Genomic DNA, 27,508 nt, shown 5'->3' on the forward strand with positions numbered 1-27,508 from the left:
CAATTACAAAGCAGACACGACAGCAGCTATATTTCACTAGAAGTTTGAGGAGAATTGTATGTCACCAAAGACTAGCAAGTTTCTATAGATTAGTATGGAGAGCATTGTAACTGGTTGCATCACTGTCTATATGGAGTGGTTCAGGACTGGAAAAAGCTGCATGAAGTAGTAAACTCAGACAGCTCCAACATGGGCACTAGCCTCCCCAGCATTGAGGACAGCTTCACAAGGCGATGCCTCAAAAAGCTGGCTTCCATCATTAGGGACTCCCCCCACCAAATCAGCCAAGACATGCTGTCTTCTCCTTGCTACCATCAAGGAGGAAGTACAGGAGCCTTAAGACACACACAATGTTTTAGCTTCTTCCCCCGCCATCAGATTCCTGATTGGACAATCAATCCATGTACACTACCTCTCTTTTTTTGCACTATATTTAAATGTTCTGATATTTATTTCTTATTGTAATTCATAGTTTTTAGCTGTTCTGCTGCTGCAAAACAACAAATTTCACAGCATATCCCTGTGATATTACACCTGATTCTGATTTGTGTCTACATGGGTTTCCTCTGGGTGCTCCAGTTCCCCCCACATTCTGAAGTTGTATGTATGGGTAAGGGTTTGTGACTTGTGGGTGTGCTATGTTGACTCTGGGAGCATGGTGACACTTGCAGGCCAGCAAAATACTCGCTGATCTGATTTGCTTTGACGCAAACGATGCATTTCACTGTATATTTCAATGTTAAATCTAATCTTTATCTTTGCTTTTTTTTTCAGATTGCTTGCGAATGCAGCATCCAAACATATATACTGTTTTTTCTGTTCTCATCCACTTCTATTTCCACCTTTTCCTTCACAATTTCTAGGACAGAAATACTGCCATTTGTGGAGATAAAAGATAAAAGATTACATTCACTCTACTGAACTCCCCCTCCAACTTAAAACATGCTTGTTCTCTAACTTTTCCTAATTGTAACTTAGCATTGTTAAAATCTTTTTTTTCCTTTTCTCTCCAAAGATGCTGAGTGATTTGTGTACTTGCAGCAGTTTTTGATTTATTGCGATTTCCAAATGGTCAGAAGAGCACATTGTCAGTTTTACTGTATTAGGAAAATTGAGTGCAAAAGGAGAGAGGTTATATGCTCTGTTATTTGGAGCAAGGGTGAGACTGAATCTGGACTCTTCTGTGCGGGGTCGCAGGGCCGCGCCCGGACTATTTTGTGTTGTACAGGTAATCCCCAAGTTACAAACGTTTGACTTGCGGACAACTCGTACTTACGAACCGAGGAAGGAGAATGCCGTCCGCCATTTTAAGTTGTTGCCATTGACATTGTTGAGTGTTTAACTTTGTATTTGGCTTAAATTTTTCTTAGATTCACCCTGACCCCGCACCACCCCGCCCTCCCCCGTTCCGGTCGGCTGGTGGCACAGTGAGATCAGCACCGGGCTGGAGAAAGGAGGTTCCCGAGTTCGATTTAGTGACAGACTGCTCCCGTGCCGGGTTGATGTCGATCCAGTGACGCCTGTACCATCCATGCCAGGTTGATTTCGAGCTCACAACTCGACCTCGTTTAAAAAAAACCACTGCCACCTCCAGTTTAAATTCCCATGCGGAATATTGTGGAGGATCAAATACCCAAACCCAGCACAGCCCCCACTTGTCCCATTTAACCTGTCTCAGTGCTTTAGGACCTGGGGAATTCAGTGCGGTGGTCCTTAGGACCCAGCGGACCTTGAGTCCCACCGCCCGCAGTGCTTCTGTTCCATTGATGGGAAGTGATCGCGATTGAAAATAAAGTGGAAATAATAAAGCGTTTGGAAAGAGGTGAAACGCCATCGGTCATTGGAAAAGAGTTAGGTTACAGTCGGTCAACGATCAGAACAATTTTAAAGGAAAACGGATAAAGTGAGAATAATGGAGCATGTGAAAGGCCCTGCCCCGATGAAAGCTGCAGTTATTACTAAACAATGCAGTGGTTTAATTATTGGAATACATACGTTTCTTAAGTGTTTTATATGCGTAGGAAGGTAAAATTTTTACTATATACTAAAACAAATGTTGACTTACTGACGCTAAATAATACCAGATGTACTTGTTCCGACTTACATACAAATCCGACTTACTGACTGACTCAGGAACGGAACTCGTATGTAGCCCAGGGACTGCCTGTATTGGAAGGATGCTTTTTATTGCGATTTTTCAGGTTAGCCCCATGTTTGAACATCTTGCATGTGAGAAATGAGTCTTTTTATCAGCAGCTGGGTGGTTGATTACCCATTCATCCAGCATAATCTTTGACTTTCTACCATTAGAGAGGAGTCTTTGATGCATAAAGACAAGACAAGAATGGTTAGGAAAGGAAACAGTTTCTTTCCCCAGGCCATTAGGCTTCTGAACTCCCTGCCACATCACATTTGAACTGTCACCGGTTAATCTGTGCTGTACCTTACAATATTTAATTTATGCACTTTGTTTATCTATGTGTAATTCATTTGTAGATTTAATTATTTTTCTTGGTTATTATGTGTTTGTATATGTTACGTGTGCTACTTTGCTTTAAACCCTGGTGCAGAGAAACATCGTTTGGTTTGATGGTATACCTGTATATAGTTAAATGACAATAAACTTGGCTTGACTTTTTTTTCAATCCATTTGGACCTCTTCAGGAAATGATGCTCTGGTGCAATGGGGAATTCTTAAGATCCTGAACTGGCATCCAGGAAGCCATTCAATGTGCTAGTCATGGGTCAAGCATTTTGTCATCTGTGAGGATTTGGTGCCAGAGCTTTATCCTGTTCTCAATGACCGAATCTCTCCAACAGTTTTGATATGGTAATGAGTTTTGGGAGTCCCTGTCTTATTTTTTGTCTCCTCTTCCTCAGCTGTGTGGGGGTGGGGTGGGGGAAATACCCATGGAAACCCCTTTGCTATGATCAGTTAGTCGAGTACTGTATGTGGGATTGCAAGAAATGCAAACAAATTGCTGCTTGGGTATCAGGATGGTGGGTAGGGAAAAGATTCAAAGTATTTATTATCAAAGGACATGTATGTCAACATATAAAACCCTGAGATTCATTTTCTTGTGGACATGCACTGTGAATCCAAGAAAAACGATAGAATCAATGAAAGACCACACCCAACAGGACAAACAAACAACCAATATGCAAAGACAAACTGCAAATACAACTGAAAAGAAGCAATAAATATTAACTACATGAGATAGAGTCCTTGAAAGTGAGGCCATAGGTTGTGGGAACAGTTCAGTGATGGGGCAAGTGAAGTTATTCCCTTAGGTTCAAGAGTCTGATGGTTGAGAGGTAATAACTGGGATGGGAGATGATATTCCTGTTGCCTACCACTTTAATACTCCATCCATCTTCTATTTTTACCAATTTGGTTTTGACTTTTTGCTCAGCAAGAGTATGTGGTATGACACTGGTCTTCTATCTGGCTATGTTGCAGGTCTTGGGGATAGTTATTTTGCAACTTCGAGTAGCTTGCTTTCTTTGTATTTATGTAGCATGCCACTTATTTGAGATATTGTCAGTTTTTCTTTCTCCATTTGCATAGCTTGATCTGCAAGATATGCCCTGTAGCCCTGCATTTTGTAGTTTTATTCTCCTTTGCATTTTTAAAATTTCTAGTTCGACTGGAAGACATCTACAGTTCATCCTCTTATCAGCCCTGGCTTGCTTTGGCACGTGTTTCCCATGTCTTACCCATTCCTCTCATCTTCTCTGCAATGTAAGGCTAGCTTTTTCTATCATTCTCATTTTTTTTCTGGTTTCCTGCCTGTGATTATGCTAATAATTCCCAATTTTCTGTTCTCCCCAGCAAAATGGAGTAAGAGATCTCTATTGATAACTGCAAAAACTCATTATATAATCCAAAATTGCAGTTTTAATTGTGGTGTTCTGTTAGTCACTGTGCTGCTGTCAGTAATGTGTTCGCTGTCCTCTTCAGCTGTTTGTTTTTGCCTGCCTAAGCTTTTATTATTTTTGCTTCCCAACAAGAAAATTTTTTTATAAATCTCATGCCCAGCTCTTTAAAAATTGCTTTAAAGAAGGAGTTCCCAACCTGGGTCTACAGACCCCTTGGATAATGGTAGGTGGTCCATGGCACAAAGTTTGGGAATCCCTGCTTTAAAGCCATTTGACATACTTCAGCCATGACCTGTATTGGGATTACTTGACCTGAGGACGAATGCAGTTGCCAGATTTTTGAAATTGATGCCATTGTAGCTCTTAAATTTAAAACAACAAACAAGTTATAGTACTAATAATACCTGGCAAAGAATCATTCTCCCCCTACTGTGATTATTAAATGATACATTAATTTAATATCTGTAAATTGCTGATTTATAGCTCTGTTATATCACTCCTTAACTTCTGCCCTTTAAGCTGCCTGGATATTTATTTATTTAAATTAGCGACACAGAACAGGCTCATGGAGCAAAATGATAACCACGGTCCAGTAACCACCTATTGAATGCCAGCCTAGTCACAGGAAAATTTACAATGACCAATTAACTTAATAACCGGTATGTGTTTGGACTGTGGGAGGAAACCAGAGCCCCAGGGGAAAACCCACGCGTTCACAGGCTGGATGTACAAACTCCTTATAGAGTGTCAGAATTGAACTCTACACCCTACCCTATGCTGTAATTGTGAAATACTACCATGGTGCCCGTTAAAGCAGAAGTTACAAAAGTGTGCACTTGAGCTACTGCTTTGATGTGAATGTTGCATGGTAGTGAATTTCTGTGGTCTTTGTAGAAAGATTTAAGATGGCGCTGGTAAAACAGCGACGTATTGTGGGCAGCTTAATAAATATACTTCTGATCTACTCTCACTGCGACCTGCAGCCTGTAATTTCCTTTTAAGTAACATACTTTTGAACTGTCTTAATGAATAGTGTTTTCACGATCTTCTGAAGGACTGGATGGGCTTAACTCTCATGCATGTAGTGGGCGAAGGTATATCGCCACATCGAAAGAGGGAGGAGGGACAATTCCAAGCCAGGCTAAAACACCGCAGCGTGAAAGTTCCTCTACCCAGCACCTTGTTAGTAAATGTACAGACGCTGGAGAACAAGACTGGGGACCTTGGGGCAAGATTGCTGTATTGGAGGGAAATGAGGTCTGTGTTTATAGAGACACAGCTCATTCTGTACATGCCAGATACGTCGGTAAGATCCGAAGCTTCTTGATACACCAAATGGACCAGACTACTGATTTGGAGAAGGCAGAAGTTGGGACTCTCTGTTTCATTATAAGCTCCTCATGGTGCTTGGACACAGCGGGCTGATAATACCTTGCTCCCCTAACCTGGAACGCCTAATGATTAAGTGCTGACCATTCCACTTGCCAAGCAAGTTCTCTCTCGTGATCCTGACGGCAGTTTACATATCGCTAAAGGCTGAAGTTAAGCAGGCACTGGAGGTACTGAGTGCCTCCATCAGCAAACAAGAAGCAGCCTACACTGACATCTTTCAAATCATTGTTGGGGATTTCAATCAGGCTTATTATCAGCATACCAACACACTCAACTACTGCTATACTACGATTAGGAATGCCAACTGTTCCGTGCCTGGACTGTATTTTGGGAAATCTGATCATCTCCTACCTGCATACAGGCTGAGGCTAAAGAGCAAGGCTCCAGAGATGAGGGCAACAAAAACATGTTCAGAGGATCTGGTACGGGATTGCTTGGAGTCAATGGACTGGGTCATGTTCAAGGACTCATCAGAGGATCTGAACTAATCTACCAGAGTTGCCACGGACTTTATAAAAACAGTCGTAGATAAGTGTGTCTCCACAAAATCATTCAGTCTTCCCCAGCCAAAAGCCCTGGATGAACCATGAGACCCACAGTCTGTTGAGGGCCAGATAAGAGACATTCTGGCGACCATGTAAAATACAGGATGTCCAGGTACGATCTCTAGAAAGATATCTCGCATGCGAAGTGGCAATTCTAGACTAAACTTGAATTGCTGAAGGATGCTCGACAGCTGTGGCCTGGCTTGAATGCTTTCACCTCCTACAAAGTGAAACCAAGCAAAGCATGAGACAGCAAGGCTATGCTCCCAGATGACCTCAATGCCTTTTATGCTCGCTTTGACCATCAAACTGTAAAGGCATCTTCATGAACTCCCACTGCCACCAATGACTCTGAGGCCGACACAAGAGCCTTCTTCAGTAGGGTGAACCCACAGAAAGCATCTGGCCCAGGTGGGGTATCTAGCCTGTGCTGAACAACTGGCTGGAGTATTCACTGATATCTTTAACCTCTCACTTCAGCAGAACAAGGTGCCTACCTGCTTCAAGCAGGCTTCAATTATACAGGTGCCTAAGAAGAATGTGGTAATGTGCCTCAATGACTATCAACCAATAGTACTGTGATGAATTACTTTGGGAGGTTGGTGATAAAACTCGTGAAGGTAGGAGGAGGACAGCCAGGTGATCAGACTTCCCGAAATGCGGTCTTGGCATGGAATGGGGGGGCGGGGGGGGGGGTTGGTGATGGTCCCGTGGTTGTTCCCCGGTGCTGCAGCTGATATGTTGATGATAATTGGGCAGACAAACCTGACTGCAATCCCTGACAATGATCTGAAAGGTGTTGGGTAGGCTGTTTCTTGTTTGCTGCTTATTATAACAAAGATAGATTTATAGATTACAGCCAGATCTGTGAATGATGCAACAATATGAGGAAGGCAGAGTTAAAATTTTGACTGGTTGAGTCAATGAATGAAAAGTTGGCAAATAGGCTATAATATGCGTAAAGGATGTTGTGCGCAGGGTGGGGGTTAAGGCTAAGAAATTTTTAATAACAGATTTCAGAAAACGAGTGCAATGGATGTTGTTTGGAGCGGCACAGTAGCACAGTGTTTAGCACAACACTACAGCACCAACTATAAGATTGGGATTTCATTCCCACAGCTTCCGTAAGGAGATTGTATGTTCTCCACCATGATGCATGGATTTCCTCCAGTTTCCTTCCAAGTTCCAAAGACGTACGGTTAGGGTTAGTGAGTTGTCGGCATGCTACGTGGCGACATCTGCAGGCTGCCAGCACAATCCTTGCTGATTTGAAACAAATGGTGCAGGGACAGGTGACAAATAAAGCTAATCTTTAGCTATCTGCATTTCATGTAGAACTGCATCAGGTAGTTGGATGGCTAATGGAATAGTATGTTTTTATTTCTAAGTGGTTGGCATGTAAAATGGTATACTATAAACAAATCAGGGAGGTTTCCCAAGGTCGCTCTCTAGTGTGGAGGGATTGCCTTTAGGGAAGATTGAATATGTGGCGCTTTAGGAAAATGAAATTGAGGTTCTTCAAAGGGTTGGGCAAAATAAATACTTCTGAAGGGAGAGTCTAGGGCTAGAGGTTATGTTCTTAAAATGAAAGGGCAACTGTTTGAGAACCTGGTACACTCTAGAGTCTTTGGAACTTCAAATATATTCAAGTCAGAGAAGGAGAATATCAAATCTAGGCTACAGAGGCCTTTTAGCCTTCTGTTCCTTTTAGAGATAAATCATGCTAGTATTAGAGCTGGACTGTATGATGGAGGTGGGTAATTGTGGTTTTAACATAAACATCCTTTTCCAATATCTTGTAATGGGAAGTTCCTCCAACATTTTGTTATTTTTTTTCCCCACTGGATTTCCAGTGTCTGCTGAACCTTGTGTTTACGGAAATATCCTTGTCAGTTTCTGAGTTGAGTATGATGCCAAGATTGAAACTTGTGTAGATGTAAGTTTAGCAACTGTTGTAGTTTGAGTGAATATCTGATTGGTTAGAATACAAGTAGGAAGAGAGTGCAAGTTCAGTCTGAAATGCTTGCCAGGAAGTTGGTTGCAAGTGTTGATGGCGTTAGGGAATTGGTGATTGGAAACTGTCATTATCTCCAGCTTTCTGTTTATCTGGATGAACTTTGCACTTCATGCAAGGATAGACATTGAGGAGCAATTTCTATAGTGGAGTTGGGTAGATGAAGGCAGTATCTTCAATGTATTGTCAAGGTTTCGGGTGACAAGGTGGAGATGCGTCCCTACCAAAGGGGTTGTAAAGTATTCCTTCCCTGCGCTAGCCTGCAGGTGTTCCTTGGGCAAGGTGTAGCACCTGCTTAACCCCCTGATCAGGGTCATGTGAAGCCATGGGAGCAGGTGGTGGATGGTCGTATGAGCAGCTGGTGCAGATCACAAATCCTGGTTATGTAACCACTGACACCAGGCAGACAGTCTCTGAAGAGTATTGATAATAGCTGGGGTCAGCCACCTTGTAAAGATACTGCCCAGAAGAAGGCAATGGCAGACCACTTATGTTGAAAAATTTGCCAAGACCAATTATGGTCATGGAAGGACCATGATCACCTGTATCGTACGACATGTACATAATGATGATTGTCAAGGCAGCTGCGTGTTTGCAGATGATAAATGCTGCTGGAGTCTGTGAACACCTTGTGCATTAGAGCTCACCAATTGTGGCAGGGAAATGTTTCATTGAAGATTCGTGAAATGATTAAATGAATAGGAAAAAATAAACATGTCCTTGTTTAACTTTATATGCTGATGTGGAAGTCTGAAGTGTCATCATTCTTCATAGTAGCACCTAGTCTGAGAACATTAAAACATTTCAGACTATGTCAAACTTTCCAACTTTATGTAACATTGGATTTCCAACATTTGCACTTTTTATTTTCGGTTTAACTGTTTTATTTGTCTACATTGGAATTGGCCGTTTGTGCTGTAGACCATTCATTTAAAATATCAGCTCAGATCTTCTCTCTGTTAGCATCGTCTGATCTGATTGTCCAACACCTCCCCATCTTGCAGCACATTATGCTTTGTCTTTTGGGCACTGGGAGAGGAATTGTTGGGGTGTCAGGTCAAGAACCTGCATCTGGATCTGATGCGTCAGTCCGGTGACAATTCCTCTCCCCCGCAGAAGCTGCTTCACCGCTGAGTTCCTTCGGAAGTTTAGTTTGATCCAGGTTCCAGCATCTGTGGTCTGTATTCCAGGGCTAATTGCCCCATTTCTCTGTTTGACCTGGTGACCACTATAACCTATCCCCATGACAACCGTGGCTTAGTCTGTTTATGGATAGCTTCTTTCCCCTCTTCCACCCTATCTTTTTTTTTTACCAATTCCAATGCTGTACAATCTGCTAATTTTATTTTTTCAATCCGTAGATTCTGCTTGAGCTGCTGTTTCCTGCACTTTTTGCTTTTGTTTGAGCTTCCTAATTTTGGTCTTGGAAAACTATATGGACATGAATATCCAAATCAAGCTCTGTACACTTTATTAATGTTGCCTCATGTACAGTTCATTAAAACTTTGTACAATCTCCAGAAAATGAATTATTCAGTTCCAGTAATTCAAGCATAGCAACTTGAGTTAGATATAATTAGTTTCTATTATTGATGATTTCTATGTGTGCTGAAATTTCTATTCCATTTTTGGTGTTTAATTTTTATTGATGCAATTAGTAACTAACCACTTGATCTCTCAATATATTTTGATCTAAGAACTAGGTAAATTTCTGCAAAAATTGATCTGCAATAAATTGTTTCAATAACCATAAGACATAGGAGCAGAATTAGGCCATCTGGCCCATCAAGTCTGCTCCGCTATTCAATCATGGCTGATCCTTTTTATTTCCTCCACCTCAACCCCCATTACTGACCTGCTCCCCATGACCTTTGATGCCACATCCAATCAAGAAAATATCAATCTCTGCCTTAAATGCACCCAACGACCTGGCCTCCACAGTTGCATGTGGCAACAGATTCCACAAATTCACCACCCTTTGGCTAAAGAAATTTCTCTGCATCTCTGTTTTGAAAAGGTGCCCCTCTATCCTGAGGCTGTTCCCTCTTGTCTTAGACTCTCCCACCATGGGAAACGTCCTTTCCACAACTATTCTGTCTAGGCCTTTCAACATTTGAAAGGTTTCAATGAGATCCCCCCTCATTCTTTTTTGAATTCTAGCGAGTACAGACCCAGAGCCTTCAAACGTTCCTCATATGATAACCCTTTCATTCCTGAAGTCATCCTTGTGAACCTCCTCTGGACCCTGTCCAATGCCAGCACATCTTTTTTAAGATGAGGGGCACAAATCTGTTCACAATACTCAAGGTGAGTTCTCACCAGTGCCTTATAAAGCCTCAGCATCATATCCTTGCTCTTGTATTCTGGACCTCTTGAAATGAATGCTAACATGGCATTTGCCTTCCTCACCACTGACTCTACCTGCAAGTTAATCTCAGGGTGTTCTGCACAAGGACTCCCAAGTCACTTTTTGCATTGCAGATTTTTGGATTTTCTTCCCGTTGAGAAAATAGTCCGCACAATTATTTCTACTACCAAAGTGCATGGCCATGCATTTTCCAACTTGCATCCTCAACTTCACTCTCGTAAACCTGTGCTTTTGTAAGCTGTGCTCCCAAGTGTTCTGATCCGTAATAATGCTAAATCTATGCTTCTATGCACTGAGTTGCTGCCGCATGATTGGCTGATTGGATATTTGCATTGCCAAGCAAAAGTGCAGGTGTACTTAAAAAGCGGACACAGAGTGTCCAAGGAACCAATAAGTAGTTATTCTCAAATCTTTATTTTCTCTTCTGTTCTAAATATTAGCATTTAGACTGCTAGCATTTGTAGTCAGGGGTTTGCAATTCATAATCTTTGTCAGATTTGATCGAGAAGCAGAATTGCCTGATTTAGAATTTAGTGTTTGATAATCAGTTTCCTGTTTAAAATTTGTTTTTAGATTGCCTTGGCGCCACAGTGTTTTCACCGATCAAAGCAGATATAATGGGCAACATCAATGTAAGTTGTGGCAATCTTCTGATTATGTAATGCTTTTTGTTTTATTCTTCTGGTGGATTGTGATATTTGCTGAGGTTGTTGCACATAATGGCTGCCACCCATGGGAATTTACCAATCATTATTCAGTAATCATTGCTGTTGGTTCACATACCGTTCTGATGTGATCTTCATATTTGCCGAACTTCATGTGTAAGAAATGACTTGTCAGTAAACTTGAGGAGTGGCGCGCCACGCATTCTTTCATTCCGCACCTTGTAAGGCATGAAACTGCCGGACGCTGGCCTCGCAGGCCTGAGTCGATATCATCTTCATGTCAGTGAAATGATGGCTTTTATCATTGAAGTCTGGCCTGTCAAGATTGGCGCTTTCAAGAAAAACTGCATTTATTGGGAGTAAGTTAATAATAGGATTAGAACAGTATCTTGGCTACATTTAACCCCATGGAGTGGGAGATTCTAGTTGTGAAAGAAATTTGCTTCGAGGACAAGCTCAGTTTGTGCTTTGAAATGTTGCAGTCATCAAATGAGGGAGATCATTTTGTTTTGTACAGGTAAAGGCCATTCAGTCCACTCCGCCATTCCATCATGGCTGATCCCAGATCCCACTCAACCCCATACACCTGCCCTTCACCATGTCCTTTGATGGATGCCCTGACCTATCAGGAATACCCACGGTCTTGGCCTCCACCATAGTCTGTGGCAGAGCATTCCAGAGATACACCACTCTTTGCCTAAAAAAAAACAAAAAAAAACTCCTCCTTACTTCTGTTCTAAAGGTCACTCCTTATTGTTGAGGCTGTATCCTCTAGTTCTGGATACCCCCACCACAGGAAACATCCTTTCCACATCCACCTTATCTAGTCCTTTCAACATTTGGTAGGTTCCAATAAGATCCTCATGCATTCTTCTAAACTCCAGTGGGTACAGGCCCAAATCTGCTGGTGCTCTTCGTCTATTACCCCCTTCATTCCCAGAATCATCCTTGTGAATCTCTCTGGGCTCTCTCCAATGACAACACATCCTTTCTGAGGTAAGGGCACCAGAACTGCTGACAATACTCCAAGTGCAGCCTGACTAGTGTCTTATAAAGCTTCAGCATTATCTCCTTGTTTTTATATTCTAATCCCCTTGAAGTAAATGCCACCATTATGTTTGCTGCCTTTACCACAGACTCAACCTGGAAATTAACCTTCTGGAAGTCTTTGCACGAGGACTCCAAAGTCCCTCTGCACCTCTGTTTGAATTTTCTCCCCATTTAGATGATAGTCTGCACTATTGTTCCTTTTACCTTATCATGCCTTTCACAACACTGCATTCCATTTGCCACTTTTTTGCCCATCCTTCCAATTTGTTTAAGTCCTGCTGCAATCACATTGCTTCCTCAGCATCACCTACCCCTCTACCTATCTTCATATCATCTGCAAACTTTGCCACAAAGCCATCAATTCTACTATCTAAATCATTGGCAAGCAGTGTGAAAGGTAGTGGTCCTGAGGAACGTCACTGGCAGCCAACCAGGAAAGGCCCCACTTGCTGCCTCCTGCCTGTCAGCCATGTCAGTATCTTTCCTGTAACACCATAGGATTTTATCTTGTTAAGCAGCCTCATGTGAGGCACCTTATCAAATGCCCTCTGAAAATCCAAGTAAATGACATCCACTGCCTCTCCTTTGTCCACCCTGCTTGTTACTCTGCAAACAGTTTGCTACCTTAAACTGTAACAATAGTTGGCCTTCTGTTAAGTCCTCTCCTCCTCAGTAAATTGCTGACTAATTTGATTATTTCCTCTTTCCTTGTTCCATATCATAAACCGATTGTAGCCTGGAGAACCCAGATGATATGCAGGCACACATACACAGCCTCATTATCTGAAAGATGATTTTTTAAAAGAGTTATGTATAAATTCAGGAGTGAACCAATATACACATCAGAAAAGCAAAGGAACCATTCTGAACACAAGGATCATCTTGTATACACAAACTCAAAATCTGCTTCCACTACTGATTCAAAAGGCGCACACACCCACCAGTCCACAAAACACCAAATTTCACAACATATGTTGGTGATATTAAACCTGATTCTGAAAGGCTGTGGGTGTATGTGTCATTTCAGGGATTGAGCGGTTCATCTATACTGGTGATTTGGTATAGTGACAAGGGTGATATAGTATTAGCAGATCTTTCATGTATGATTTTCCAAGGCCACATCGCATGAATTTATTTTAAACTTCGTTCTTTTCTGGCAAACAATTGATGATCAACCATGATCAGAAATTGATCAACTTCATCTATCTTACTGCTCTCTGTGAACTATGCCGTGTGCAAGCTAGCTGATACTTTTGTCTGTATGTACTGACTACACTTGTATCTATGAGTTATATAGGAGATTCCATACACTTGGAAAGGAGGTAGATTTTTCATTTGTTTGGAATGTCCAATATATCCTCTTGGGTCTGGACTTCCCAATCTATTTTATGCCATGGGGCCTTGCCATTAACCATTGGGTCCATGGACCCCAGGTTGGGAACTCCTGTCTTAGAAATTCTCATCCAGGCACTCATGAAAATGGGTATGGATTTGAGTATGTGTTTTTGGATTGTAATAACAGTGGCCCTTAGTGTATGTTTACTACATCAATATGGTGTCACCTGGCCAACAGTGTTTGCTTAAAGAATTTGACCTTTGATCTTGCTGAAGATTCATTATGGTTTGTCATTTTTTTGTTTTAAATAGAAAATTAAGACTGTGTTTGAGTCAAATCCCATAAAATTCAAGACATTACAAATGATTCTTGAAGGCGAGAAGGAGTTGCATGGCTCAAGCTGGCCAAAGGTTGGAGCTACGCTGGCACTAATGTGGCTAAAAAGGTACAGTTTCTCTTTTACGTTCTAAACTGTAACCTCGTGTTCCTACTGTAATCTGTACTATACTCCCCTTTTTAAAAATTCTCAACCGGGGTGATTTGGAGTACAAAGACTTTGGCAGCATCATCTGAGGTGCCATTAATTGGTGTCTGACTGTGGAAAGCATTACACTCTGCACTCAACGTATCGCTGCAGATGTGTTCCTCGGAGGTGGAGTGCTATGTAAATCAGCGCTATGCAGGGTCATTATAACATTGCCTAAGTGGAAATGTGTGCCTGATTTAAAAAAATCAAACCCGAGATATCATATTTTATGTATGCACAGTAATTCCTGGAGTAACAAACACACAAATGGGCCTAATCTGCACATCAGTGGAGCAGCAACATATCACAGCAGCAGCGGTGGAAGGAAGTGGGTGTTGGTTACATTTTAGAGGAAGGACCAGGCTGCGGGTCCTCTAACTTTGGCTTCAAGTCGGCATCGAGATTTGACTGACTGCCTTTTAAGTTTCCTATCATGAAGCAGTTCTCTGTGTCAGGAAATTGTGTGGAGAACACCTCTCTTTGCTTTATTGCTTCACCACCAGTCAGGGTCATTCTGATCATCAATGTCACCAATTTCAAAGAGGCATAAACATCATCCTGACGCTCACCAGCTTTCCCACGCCGTGTCATTTGCAGCTTCACATCCATGTTGATGTTTTTCCAAAACATCTGAGATGTACTACTCTCACTGGAAGTAGCAGGCTGTTTGGGTAAATAAAAATTGAATAAATTTCAGAGGGAGGAAGAACATTTACACACGCAGGGGAGGCAGAATGTGAACTAATGATGTGAGCGGCTCAGAGCATATGTAAGGCTCTCTCATTGGCTGATTGAATGTTTACTGTAAAGGCGGCCATTCTTGAGAAGTTTTAAGTGTTGATTAGAATGAATTTTTGTCATTTAAAGAAATTTCACTAAAGAATTAGATAATGGCATTGTAAGGAATCAGTGCTGTGTGGGGTAAGTGTTATGCGGGGACTGAGTGTATTCTGGAAAGCACCCACTCTTCTGCCAGGCATTGACAACCCTTGGGAATGGAAATCTTGTTTGACATTGAACTATTGGGCAGCCATTCAAAATGCAACCACAAATTTAACATTTCAGTTATACCTCTTAACACTTAAAAGAAGCCCCATTATAACCTGGATACCTTATTACAAGCTATCTCTTGCCTCTAGCAATATCTAGTTTTCCTGATGGTAACTGCAGAAATTGGAATTAGTGGAACTGGTTTTCACTTTGTCAGTGGGTACCAAATTCCGTTTGTGCACATTATAGACAAGAGATTCTGCTGGAAATTCAGAGCAACACACACAAACTGCTGGAGGAACTTAGCAGGTCAGTCAGCATCCATGGAAATGAAATAGATAATCAGCATTTCAGGCAGAGAGAGACCCTTCACAACTGGAAAGAAAGATGAGAAGTTAGAGTAAGTCACCTTCTTACTCTTACTTTTCATCCTTCTTTCCAATTCTGATGAAAGGTCTCAGCCCGAAACATCGACTGTTTACTCTTTTCCATAGATGCTGCCTGGCCTGCAGAGTTCCTCCAGCATTTTGTGTGTGTTGCTCTGAATTTCCTGCATCTACAGATTTTCCTGTGTTTGGACTATGAGGTGTTGCTCCTCTATTCTTAGTGACCTTTTTGTGGCAAAAGCGGAGACAATAGATCGACATAAGGGAATGGGGATAGGAATTAAAATATTTGGCTACAGGGAAATTCCACTCTTGGTGGATGGGGCTGAGATGCTTGACAAAGCGATTTACTTTGGATTGATTTCACAAATGTAGGGGAGGCTGCATGAGGAGCACCCAATTCAGTAGACAGTCCCAACAGACTTGCAGGTGAAGTGTTGCCTCACCAGGAAGGACTGTTTGTAGCCCTGAATTGAGGTGAGGAAGGGGGCAAAAGGGCAGGAGTAGCATTTTGGTCATTTGCTGGGGCATGTGCCAGGAAGGAGATTAGTGGAGAAGGACAAATGGAAAAGGGGATTGCGGAGGGAGTAATCCTTGTGGAAAGCAGAGAGTGGTAGGGAGATAACAATGTGTTTGGTGGTAGGGTCCAGTTAAAGATGGCAGACTTTGCAGAGGATGATGCATTGGATGCGGAGGCTTGTGGTGGTAGATGAGGACAGGAGAAACTCGATCCCTGTTAAGATGTCCAGAAAATGGAGGAGAGGTGGGTCCGGGCAGTTTCAATGGTGGAGGAAGGAAATCCCATTCTTTGAAGGAATGAAAGAAAAGCTGCATCCTGGGAATGGGTAGAGTGGAGCTGAAGGCACTGAGGAAAAGGATTACCATATTTACAGGGGACAGAGTGGGAAGAGAATGGCCAAGATAGCTGTGGCAATTGGTAGGTTTATAAAAGATGTTTGTTGACAGTTTGTCTCCAGAGATGGAAACTGATCGAGAGAGGTTTCAGAAATTGGCTGTGAATTTAAGGGCAGGGCAGAAATTGGTTACAGATGTAGGTGGGAAGGGACTGAATCAAGGGGGATAGAATGGAGTTGAAGTACGAGGACATGAGTTCAGTGGGGCAGGAGCAGGCAGAGACAGTGGTCTTACCCTGACAGTCGGGATTGTGGATTTTGGGTAGCTCGTTCTCAGAATTATTATATTTGCACATTGGTTGTTTGTCAGTCTTTGTGCGTAATTGATTTTATTGTTTTTTTTTTGTTTAACTGTGAATGCCTGCAAGAGAATGAGTCTCAGGGCAGTATATGGTGACATTTACAGTGCCTATAAAAAGCATTCACCACCCCCCCCCAAAAGTTTTCATGTTTTTTTTTACAACATTGAATCACGGTGGATTTAATTTAGCTTTTTTGACACTGATCAACAGAAAAAGACTCTTGTGTCAAAGTGAAAACAGATCTCTACAAATTGATCTAAATTAATTACAAATATAAAACACAAAATAATTGATCGCAGAAGTATTCACCCCTTTAATATGACACACCAAATCATCACTGGTGCAGCCAATTGGTTTTAGAAGTCATGTAATTAGTTAATGGAGATCACCTGTGTGCAGTCGAGGTGTTTCAATTGATGGAGTAAAATACACCTGGATCTGGAAGGTCCAAGGGCTGGTGATGTATCCTGGAAAAACTACACCATGAAGACAAAAGAACACTCCAAGTAGCTCTGCATAAAGGTAATTGAAAAGCACAAGTCAGGAGATGGATACAAGAAAATTTCCAAATCACTGAATATCATTGGAGTACAGTGAAGTCAATCATCAAGAAATGGAAAGAATATGGCATGGCTGTAAATCTGCCTAGAGCAGGCCATCCTCAAACACTGAGTGACCGTGCAAGAAGGGGATTGGTGAGGGAGGTCAACAAGAGACCATAAGACATAGGAGTAGAATTAGCTCATCGAGACCATTCCAGATCCCACTGAATCCCATACACCTGCCCTCTCACCATATACTTTGATGCCTTGACCAATCAGGAATCTATCAACTTCCACCTTAAATGTACCCACAGACTTGGCCTCCATCACAGTCTGTGGCAGAACATTCCACAGCTTCACTGCTTTCAGGCTAAAAAAATTACTCCTTACCTCTGTGCTAAAGGGTTGCCTCTCAAATTTGAGGCTGTGCCCTCTAGTTCTGGATAACCCCACCATAGGAAACATCCTCTCCACATCCACCCTATCCAGTCCTTTCAACTTTTGGTAGGTTTCAATGAGATCCCCCCCCCCCCCCCCCCCCCACCGCATTCTTCTAAATTCCAGTGTACAGGCCCAAAGCTGCCAGACATTCCTCATATGTTAACCATCCCCTTCATTTCCAGAATCATCCTCATGAACTTCCTCTTTCCAATAAAAACACATCCTTTCTGAGACATGGGGCCCAAAACTGTTGTAAGTAAGGCCTGACTAGTGTCTTTTAAAGTCTCAGCATTATCTCCTTGCTTTTAAATTCTATTCCCCTTGAAATAAATGCCAACATTGCATTTGCCTTCTTTACCACAGACTCGACATGTAAATTAACCTTCTGGGAGTCTTGCAGAGGGACTCACAAATGCACTTCTGATATTTGAACCTTCTCCCCATTTATATAATAGTCTGCACTATTGTTCCTTTTACCAAAATGCATTATCATACATTTCCCAACACTATTCCATCTGCCACTTTTTTTCCCCATTCTTCCTATGGCAGCTGTGGAGGAGTTACAAGCTTCAGCTGCTGAGAGTGAGAGACTGTGCATACAACAGCTGTTGGCCGGGTGCTTCACCAGAGAGGCAAAAAGTTAGCCACTGTTGGGGAACTCGCATGAAATCTCGGCTAGAGTTTACCAGAAGGCATGTGGGAGTCTCTGAAGTCAGCTGGAAGAAGGTACTGTAGTCTGATGAAACAAAAATTTAGCTTTTTGGCCATCAAACTAAAAGCTGTGTTTGGCATGAGCCAAACACTGCACATCATCCTTACCATCATGCTGTGGGGATGCTTCACTGCAGCAGGCCCTGGAAGACTTGTGAAGGTGGGAGATAAAACTGATGCAGCCTGCAAAAGAACTGCAATTTGGGAGAAGATTTTTTTTCCAGCAAGACAAATTCAGCTGATGGAGATCTATCCACACAGACTCAAGGCTGTAATTGCTGCCAAAGTTGCATCTACTAAATTCTGGCTTGAAGGGGTTGAATACTTATGCAATCAGTTATTTTGTGTTTTATATTTGTAATTAATTTAGATTTCTTTGTAGAGATCTGTTGTCACTTTGACACAAAAGAATTTTTTTCAATTGATCAGAGTCAAAAACAGCCAAATTAAATCCACTGTGATTCAATGTTGTAAAACAATAAAACATGAAAACTTCTAGGGGGGGGGGTGAACACGTTTTATAGGCACTGTATAAACTTTGATAATAAATTTACTTTGCACTGCTACTGCTGAATTGGGAAGAGCAGTTAGTGCTGATAACTCTGACAGTGTTTTGAGAATGAATTGATTAAAACTAATTGGTGTTGGTGTGATGTTTAAATAGACAGAATCAGTGACTTCTAGATTTGCCATATTAAAATTTTCAGCCTTTGTATTTGAGAGCTTTGTTCTTATGTTTGCAGGGGATTGAAATTCATACAGGTAATGCTGCAGAGTATTGCAGATGGGGAGCGTGATGATGCACATCCAAATCTCATTCGAGTCAATGCAACAAAGGCGTATGAGCTGGCTTTAAAGAAGTACCATGGCTGGATTGTACAGAAGATTTTTTCTGTGAGTATTTATTTATAGTATATTACATTCCCTCAATCTTGATGTGTTTGGCTCCATTGTCCTGGTTATATTTGGGCAGATTTTCCTGTGGAAATGACTCCTGTTTGGTTTCAGTGTCAGTCTTGACTACCTTTGTGTCCTGTTGTAATTAAAATAAATGGAAATGAAATGAAATGAAACGAGAAGACTAGTAGCTCAGCTTGTCTGCAAGGTTGTTTGCCTTCTGGTCTCTGTTGGCCCATATCCCTGGTTCTGCAGGATTGGGGCTGAGGGACACCCGATAAACCAAAGCTCACAACAACCGATAACCAGGAATACGGGCCAGAGGAGGTCACAGCCATCCGTTGGCTGGGACCCAGCTGAGGCTAGTGGCCAACGCAACAGCCAACCAATCAGAGCAGGTTGAAACAATATAAATGTGAGCACTCAGCAGAAACGACAGCCAATTGTGCACTGATGATGTCACCTTGTCCAGGGTCAGCGAACAACCATTCTCCTGCTTTCTCTCCATAACCTTTGACGCCCTGACTAACCAAGAACCTATCAACCTCCACTTTAAATATACTCAATGGCTTGGCTTCCACAGCCAGCTGTGGCAATGAATTCCACAGATTTTCCACTCTCTAGCTAAAGAAATTCCTCCTCATCTCCATTCATACTGACATTCCTCTATTCTGAGGTTGTGATTTCTGATCCTAGACTCACCCACTATAGGAAGCATCCTCTCCACATCCACTCTGTCTCGGCCTTTCAATATTCAGTAGGTTTCAGTGGGTTTTTTTTTCCCTTCATTCTTCTAAACTCCAATGAGTACAGGCCCAGAACTCCTCGTACGTAACCCACCCTGGATTCTCTCCAATGCTAACACATCTTAGATAAGGAGCCCAAACTGCTCACATTACTGCAAGTGCAGTCTGATCACTGGCTTATAATCTCAGCATTACATCTTGATTTCTAGTCCTCTTAAAATGCATGTTAACATTGCATTTGCATTCCTCACCACTTACTCAGCATGCAGGAGGACCTCCAGGTCCCTTTGCACCTTGGATTTTTGAATTCCCATTTAGAATGAAGAAGGGTCTTGGCCCAAAACATTGACTGTTTATTCATTTCCATAGATGCTGCCTGACCTGCTGAGTTCCTCCAACATTTTGTATGTATTGTCCTGGATTTACAGTATCTGCAGAGTTTCTCATTTTTGTCATTGTATGGTTTTTGTTTTTGCACCACTCTCTAGACTCCCGAGAATGTTGTGCATGAAAATCACAAGAAATCAGCAGTTTCTGAGATACTCAAACCACCCTGTGTGGCACCAACAATCATTCCACAGTCAAAGTCACTTGGATCACATTTTTTCCCCATTCTGATATTTGGTCCAAACAATAACTGAACCTCTTGATCATGTTTGGATGCTTTTATGCACTGAGTTGCTGCCACATGTTTGGCTGACTAGGTATTGCATTAACCTAATAAAGTGACCACTGTGTGTATTTTTAAAGCGTAATCTAACATTAGAAACGTGAGATTCTGCAGATGCTGAAAATCTTGAGCAACTCTTGTGGAACTCAAGTCAGGCAAGGTCTGTGGAGGAGAAGAAGCATTTGTCGTTTCAGGCTTAGACCCTTTATAAAGGAAAGGGTCTCTGCTTGAAACTTTGACTGTTAATCTAACACTATAGATGATTCCTCCTTCACCTTTAACCCTCAGCACTCTGAGGACTACCTGTCATCTAGGTTGGTACTGTGATATGTATGTGATGGGGTAAAGTGATCCATGACTGCAATAACTTAACCTTCACCTTTGTTTTCCAGGTCGCAGTTTATGCTGCTCCGTATAAATCAGACTTTCTAAAAGCGCTGTCAAAGGGCAGAGAGGTTAAAGAAGAAGAATGCATAGAAAAAATAAGACAGTTTTTGGTCAACTTTACAGTGACTGTTGATGCTATCTATGAGATGTACACAAAGATGAATGCAGAGCTGGATTACCAAGTTTAAGACTTGCACTGACAATCTTTACTCCTTTTTCCCAATTTTACTCTTTCTCTCAAGGGTATACCCTGTAATCAGTGTGATTTAAGTTGCTGTTTGCAGGGTGGTGATCGTTAACCTGCAGTAATCAGTGTGTTGATGACACTGATCACGTGGCGTTGATCCATGTGCAAGTTGCTACGTCCACCTTTTCACTAGTGCTACAATAGCGGTGAATTAAATCGACAAAACAGTTTTATCCCATTTGTCCTTTTGACCTATTTGACAGAATAATGCTGTGTATATTTTCTAAATTTATTTTACTAGTTAATGCAAGCAAAGTGGGGGTTTTCAATGGTTACCCCTTTACGACACTTTACCACAGCACATCCTTTGATCATTTATAAAACATTGAAGTAAATGTGCAGGCGTGTTAATCTTTTCATTAAGTAGGTAATGCAGTCTTTGTAAGGTTTTAGGTAAATAATTTCTGCTGTATAAAGTAATTGAATCTACATCCTTGATCTATTTTGAAGCATAATGGATGATCTGTGTATGCTAAAGTTGATTCTAGATAAACTGACAATTTTGAGGTTAAATTTTGCACTGAATTAATGTGAATCATTGATTTTTCTCTTTTCCCCCCCTCCATCCACCCCTCCCCCAATCCCATTTCAATAAGCCTGTAATCATGCTGATGTTTGGGTTGAAAGCGCCCAATTTTGACTGCCTCTGAGGCCTTTCACATGAGCCCATGCACTATACACAGGTTGCTGAAAGGATGGCATAGCTCAGTAATTCTCACTTGCTTTTCCTCATTAGAGTCATGGGGGTTCATGCCTGCTGTAGTCTTATCAAATTGTCCAACAAATGTTAACTAATTTGGGACAGATTAGGGCTGTTTAAAAAGAGGCAGTTTAAAGCTTGCTAAGTATCAAAATGCAAAGCATTTCTTTGCCTTGTTGAAATGGATCTGGTAGGAATTTGAGTTTGAGGGATTTCTTTGCAGTCTTTTTCTAATCCTACTTTGAGAAGTTCCTGCCTAAGTTTACTGTCATATGTCGAAGCAGTTTCACAAAGCACAATTCCGATCAGTACACTCACCTAAAAGCTGCCGCTGATTGTAAATGTTAAATGGTTCTTGAAGATGACAAGAAAGATTGAACACAAAATTGGAAGAGATCTCATTGCTGTACAGTATCAGAAAAATACAGAATATACAGTGGCATGCAAAAGTTTGGGCACCCCTGGTCAAAATGTCTGTTACTGTGACTAGTTAAGTGAGTAAAAGATGACCTGATTTCCAAAAGGCATAAGGTTAAAGATGACACATTTCTTCAATATTTTAAGCAAGAGTACTTATTTATTTTCATCTTTTATAGTTTCAAAATAACAAAGGAAAAGGACCGGAAACAAAAGTTTGGGCACCCTGCATGGTCAGTACTTAGTAATACCCCCTTTGGCAAGTATCAGAGCTTGTAAACGCTTTCTGTAGCCAGCTAAGAGTCTTTCAATTCTTGTTTGGAGGATTTTTGCCCATTTTTTCTTGCAAAAGGCTTCTAGTTCTATGAGATTCTTGTGCCATCTTGCATGCACTGCTCTTTTGAGATCCATCCACAGATTCTCGATGATATTTAGGACGGGACTGTGAGGGCTATGGCAAAACCTTCAGCTTGTGCCTCTTGAGGTAGTCCATTGTGGATTTTGAGGTGTGTTTAGGATCATTATCCTGTTGTAGAACCCATCCTCTTTTCATTTTCAGCTTTTTTACAGACGGTGTGATGTTTGCTTCCAGAATTTGCTGGTATTTAATTGAATTCATTCATCCCTCTACCCATGCCATGTTCCCATGCCACTGGCTGCAACACAAGCCCAATGCATGATCAATCCACTCCTGTGCTTAACAGTTGGAGAGGTGTTCTTTTCATGAAATTCTGCACCCTTTTTTCTCCAAACATGCCTTTGCTCATTGCGGCCAGGAAGTTCTATTTTAAGTTCATCAGTTAAAATCTAAACAAGCCTGCTGCATTTTGGAAACAAGTCCTGTGGACTGATGAAGTTAAACAGTGAGGCAGCATTGGTAGTTACACTGTAAGTAAATATTGGCTAATACCATTAACCTGAAATGTGCAATATTTTGACCATTTTTCTTACATAAAATAAAGAGGCCTAAACTGACCAGGATGCCATTAAGCTGGGGATGTCATGTCATTGGGATTTTTAGAATGGCCACTCCACTATGGTCATCTGCCATGACTTTTCAGCAGCCCGTGGAAATCTAATGATCATAAATGATGTTAGATTCTATGGAGTAACACCTATAAGGTATGACAGGCTGGCAATACTTCTTTGGAGCATGACAGGTAGAAAAACGTCTGATGGGAGAGTTGCTATTTTAGATGGTTCATTCTTTAGAACTTTGTCATGCTACAGATAGTCTCTTGGATCAAACTTTGATTAATCCTTCATTGCAATTTGGGATGATGAAAACTTGAAGTTCTGGGTGTTTTTGTCCTCGAACAGGGATTCTTAACCTCTTTAATGCCATAGAGCCTTACCTTTAACTGAGGGGTCAGCTCGGGTTGGGAACCCCTGTCCTAGAAGGAAGAGAGCATTTGGACTTTGACTCCATTCTCTCATTTTGGAAATTGATGAAGCCGCTGTACTTGTACAACATTTTCTTCAGATCTTTTAAAAGATCTTTAGCTTTCCTTTCAATCTAGAAACCTTTTTCTCTGATGTTCTGTCAACCCGCTTGTGCCTTCCGATACAATCTTGTCCTATGCAAAGTCTTGTCCAAGAAAAAATTCCATAGAATTTTTTGGTTGAAGGGAGCTTTCCCAAAATTCATGGGACTTCTGAAATGCTTTTTGAATGACTGCATTGTAATGTTATATTTGGAATGTCTTTAAACCAGATATTCTCCAGGTTCTGTAAATGATCTTATTTTATATCCAGGTAAATGTGCAGCAGTCATATTGAAATATTATTGTGCATGAAAAATGCAGACCTATTGATCATTGGGGCATGGATGTTTGGTGTTAGCACTGAGCAGTTCCAGACAGAAATTCTTTTTCTGGAGATCCACATCTCTCTTTTACGAACAAAGACAGCAAATGATTTCAGAGCCTCTCATGTCACTTGAAGGATTCGGATCATTATTATAAACTGCTTGAACTTGGAATTCTTCATGCCACCCAGATAAGTTATCAACCCTTCTTCCTCTATTTTTTGTAAAATTCCCATAGATTCCATTTACTATATGTACTATACCTGTTGTTTTACTAAAGTAACTGCTATTGAGAAGCTAGAATACTGTAGCAATAAGATGACTGCTGTATTTGAAATACATCTTTGCTTGTGACTCTCACATTATTTGACTTCCATTATGCAGAGGTTCCCAACCTTTTTTATGCCATGGATCAATACCATTAAGCAAGGGATTTGTGGACCCCAGGTTGGGAACCCCTTTATTTTAAAGTTTTTCTTTAAATTAATTTCTTTGAACTCATTTAAATAAGTTGCCTTTATGAACAAGATTGAGTAAATTTTTGTTATCTCTTGTAGACATTTATAAATTGGTCTTCTTGAATGCAGAATCCTTCTTGTTTTGGAGAGTTTACAGCAAAGTTGTCAGTCTCCACATCAGGATCCAGCTGTTGAATTATGTACTTTTCACTTTCTCCATTCCTGGCCAGGTGTTTTCTAATATTTCCTAATTTTATCCAAATTTTTACCTTCAGTAGCATGCCCAAGGGGACTAACGTTTTGTCTGTAATAACTGCCAGTCAATGAAGGGAAGTACAGTCTAATCTAATCCTTTTCTCACTAGTCACTTGTCAGATCTTTGCCAGCAGAACCAGCTTGTCAGGGCTTGCAACTCTCTTCTTTCCCAGCAGCCTGGGAAGGAAAGTCCTGCTAATGTTGCAAGTAACTCATTCATTCCATTTTATTTATTACTGTTCTATGTGCAGACAGGTTTGAGAACCAGATCTGTGTTTACTGTACGTTTACGGTTTGAGTTGCCTTTGTTTTAACCTGGATTGTAATTAATCTTTTTGAAGGAATGCTAATGAGGTGACTTCCTCAGCTGAATCTTTAAATGTAAAATTTCTGTTTTAAAAATTATCTCCAGTCAGATTGGTACAAGTATTTTAACTATAATAAAACTTTGAAACTATTTTGTCATAATGTTGTGTATTGTGTCATGATTTAATTGTTTTATAATTTTTAACACTATAGACTTTTCAAGTCCAAGTTTGTTTTGTGCAGAAATGCGGTGTGGAGTGGGTACAATATGTGCAAGCACTCAGCCTGTTGTTAACAGATGTACAAGATGTTGAGGCATGGGTCAAGTTGACAGCCAGAGACTCTTCCCCAGGATGGTAATGGCTAATACAAGAGGCCACAATTTTCAGGTGATTTGGAGGAAAGTACAAGAGGATGTCTGAAGTAAGTTTTAGTTCATAGACAGAACCACCATTAACTCTTGCCCACACTGTACAAGAATATGTGGATCCTGGAACACCCTTTGCAGTCACCAATAGACAACATCATGCTCGACTTGAGTGGGAAAGCTTGCTTGCCAAGGTGCTTTTATCTTCCTTTCACATTTGTCTTCCTGTGACCCTATCTCCCCTTCTGTTTTGATTTTCAAAATAAAACCATTCTGTCAAGAAATTACATTTGGGGGGGGGGGGGGGGGGCTGGTGAGGAGGCCAATTCCAGGCAGTTGGGGCTTGTCAGCTGTGGTTGCAGCTCATCTAGAAGAAGGAAAACTCTGATCTCAAACCTCTGCTGCTTTGTGGTTGTACCCACTCATGCGGAATGCTTTGGGAGTAAGCCCCGAAGAACTGTCATAGTCCCACCAGTGGTGAATACTGAAGTAAAAGTATTCATTAAGAATCTCCCGTACTTGCTTCAACTTCAGGTACATGTTTCCTCTTCTATTTCTAGTCAGTCCTGCCTTCTCTTGTTATCCTATTCTTCACCTATGTGTAGAAACCCTACTCACCAAGACCTTTTCATAGCCTTCTAGCTCTCTCAATCCCATTCTTAAGCTCCTTCCTGACAACCTCATAACTCTCTAGAGAGAGACCTATATGAGCCTTGCTTCCAAAACCTTAAATATGCTTCTTTTTTCCTCTTGACTAGATAGTCCACATCTTATTCCTCCATCCTCACATTCTTCCCCTGCCTTAATGGGACAAACCCATCCAGAACTCCATGCAAGTGCTCCCTTAACGAACTCCATGTTTCCCTGACAACATCTGTTCCCAATTTTTGCTCTCCAGTTCCTGTCTAAAAGCATCATAATTATCCCCCTCCCCCAATTAAATACTTTCCATACTGTCTGCTCCTATTTCTGTTCAAAGCTATGGTAAAGGTTAGAGAGTTCTTGCACTGCTCACTCATCTGGAGGTGCATTATCTGACCCTGTTCATTGCCTAGGACAGATTCAATATGGCCTGTCCTCAAGTCATGTGGAACTATTTTACCCTGGTATGTTTCCCAGCTATATGATCTGAAGAAAGTTCTTCCTCCACAAGCACCTTCAGATTCCAGTCTGGTATTTAGCTGGAATCCAAGTTTCAGATACTTTTCCACCAGGGACGGGAATGTAACTTGAATGTTCCATGCGAGGAGGCAATTGCTACTTGTAATTAGTTTCCTCAACCATGATGAATGGTTCAATGATCATAGTCATGGAAGCAGATTCGTTGGTCTGGACCAGGGGTTCCAAACCTTTTTTATGCCATGGATCCCTGCTATTAACCCAGAGGTCTGTGGGCCCAGGTTAGGAACCCCCGGTCTAGACTTTAGCTGGTCCATACTAAACAAGAATCCCATCTAAGTCCATTTGCCAGCTTGCATGCTCTATAACTTTATGGTGAATAGCAACATGGTGTCTATGGCTATTTCAATTTCTCAGTAGTCATCAACTGCCATGACTTTGATAGTGGGGTATTCAGTAATGGCAGTGCCATTGAATGTCAAGGGAGGACAGGTGGCTTTTCTCTTTTGGATATTGTCATTACCTTCCACCTTGACATTGCTACTTGCCATAGTCCAGGTCTGGCTGCATTTCGAAGCTGACTGCTTAATTATCTGTGCACGCATCAGTGAACATCTGGCCTGATCTTGTGATTGAAGAAAAGTTATTGAGGAAGCAACCCCATTTAAATGTGTGATGGTTGGGCCTAGGCCATAACCCTAGGGAAATCCTGCAACCTATGACTGAGATAATTGGCCTCCAACCATCACAATCATCTTCCCTTTTGCTACAGGGAAGTGTATTGAATGCAACAAGCAGGTTTATCCCAGATTAAAACTTAAGACCAGGAGATGCTATCAAACTAATTGTTTATATTATCCATTGCACATTTTTTACACTAGTAATTTTTAAAATGCAAAATTAAAATTTCAGACCAACAGTGGAAAGAGATCAAAACACCACTTATTTTTGTGGTGGGGTGTATTTTTTTTAACCATATTTGGGCAGTAGAGGGCACCAGATACCAAAAAAGCATTTGCTTTCGTTACTCATTGAACAGCCTGAAATTAAAACTGAGGGGTTCAAACATTG

General features: G+C 41.3%; 1 protein-coding gene across 1 annotated transcript in view; it reads left to right on the forward strand.

Annotated features, from left to right (window-relative positions):
- Nucleotides 1-25,113, forward strand: part of gltpa (glycolipid transfer protein a) — a 40,041-nt gene extending 14,928 nt beyond the window's left edge. Inside the window, exons 2-5 of the mRNA XM_073065859.1 lie at nucleotides 10,772-10,830; nucleotides 13,561-13,694; nucleotides 18,805-18,955; nucleotides 20,767-25,113. Coding sequence (XP_072921960.1) covers nucleotides 10,772-10,830; nucleotides 13,561-13,694; nucleotides 18,805-18,955; nucleotides 20,767-20,949 — 527 coding nt within the window. The 3' untranslated portion in view covers nucleotides 20,950-25,113. The remainder of the gene's footprint in view (nucleotides 1-10,771; nucleotides 10,831-13,560; nucleotides 13,695-18,804; nucleotides 18,956-20,766) is intronic.
- The last annotated feature ends 2,395 nt before the right edge of the window (nucleotides 25,114-27,508 follow it).

Source organism: Hemitrygon akajei, chromosome 14, assembly GCF_048418815.1.
Source record: "Hemitrygon akajei chromosome 14, sHemAka1.3, whole genome shotgun sequence".
In the NCBI taxonomy this organism is placed as follows: Eukaryota; Metazoa; Chordata; class Chondrichthyes; order Myliobatiformes; family Dasyatidae; genus Hemitrygon; species Hemitrygon akajei.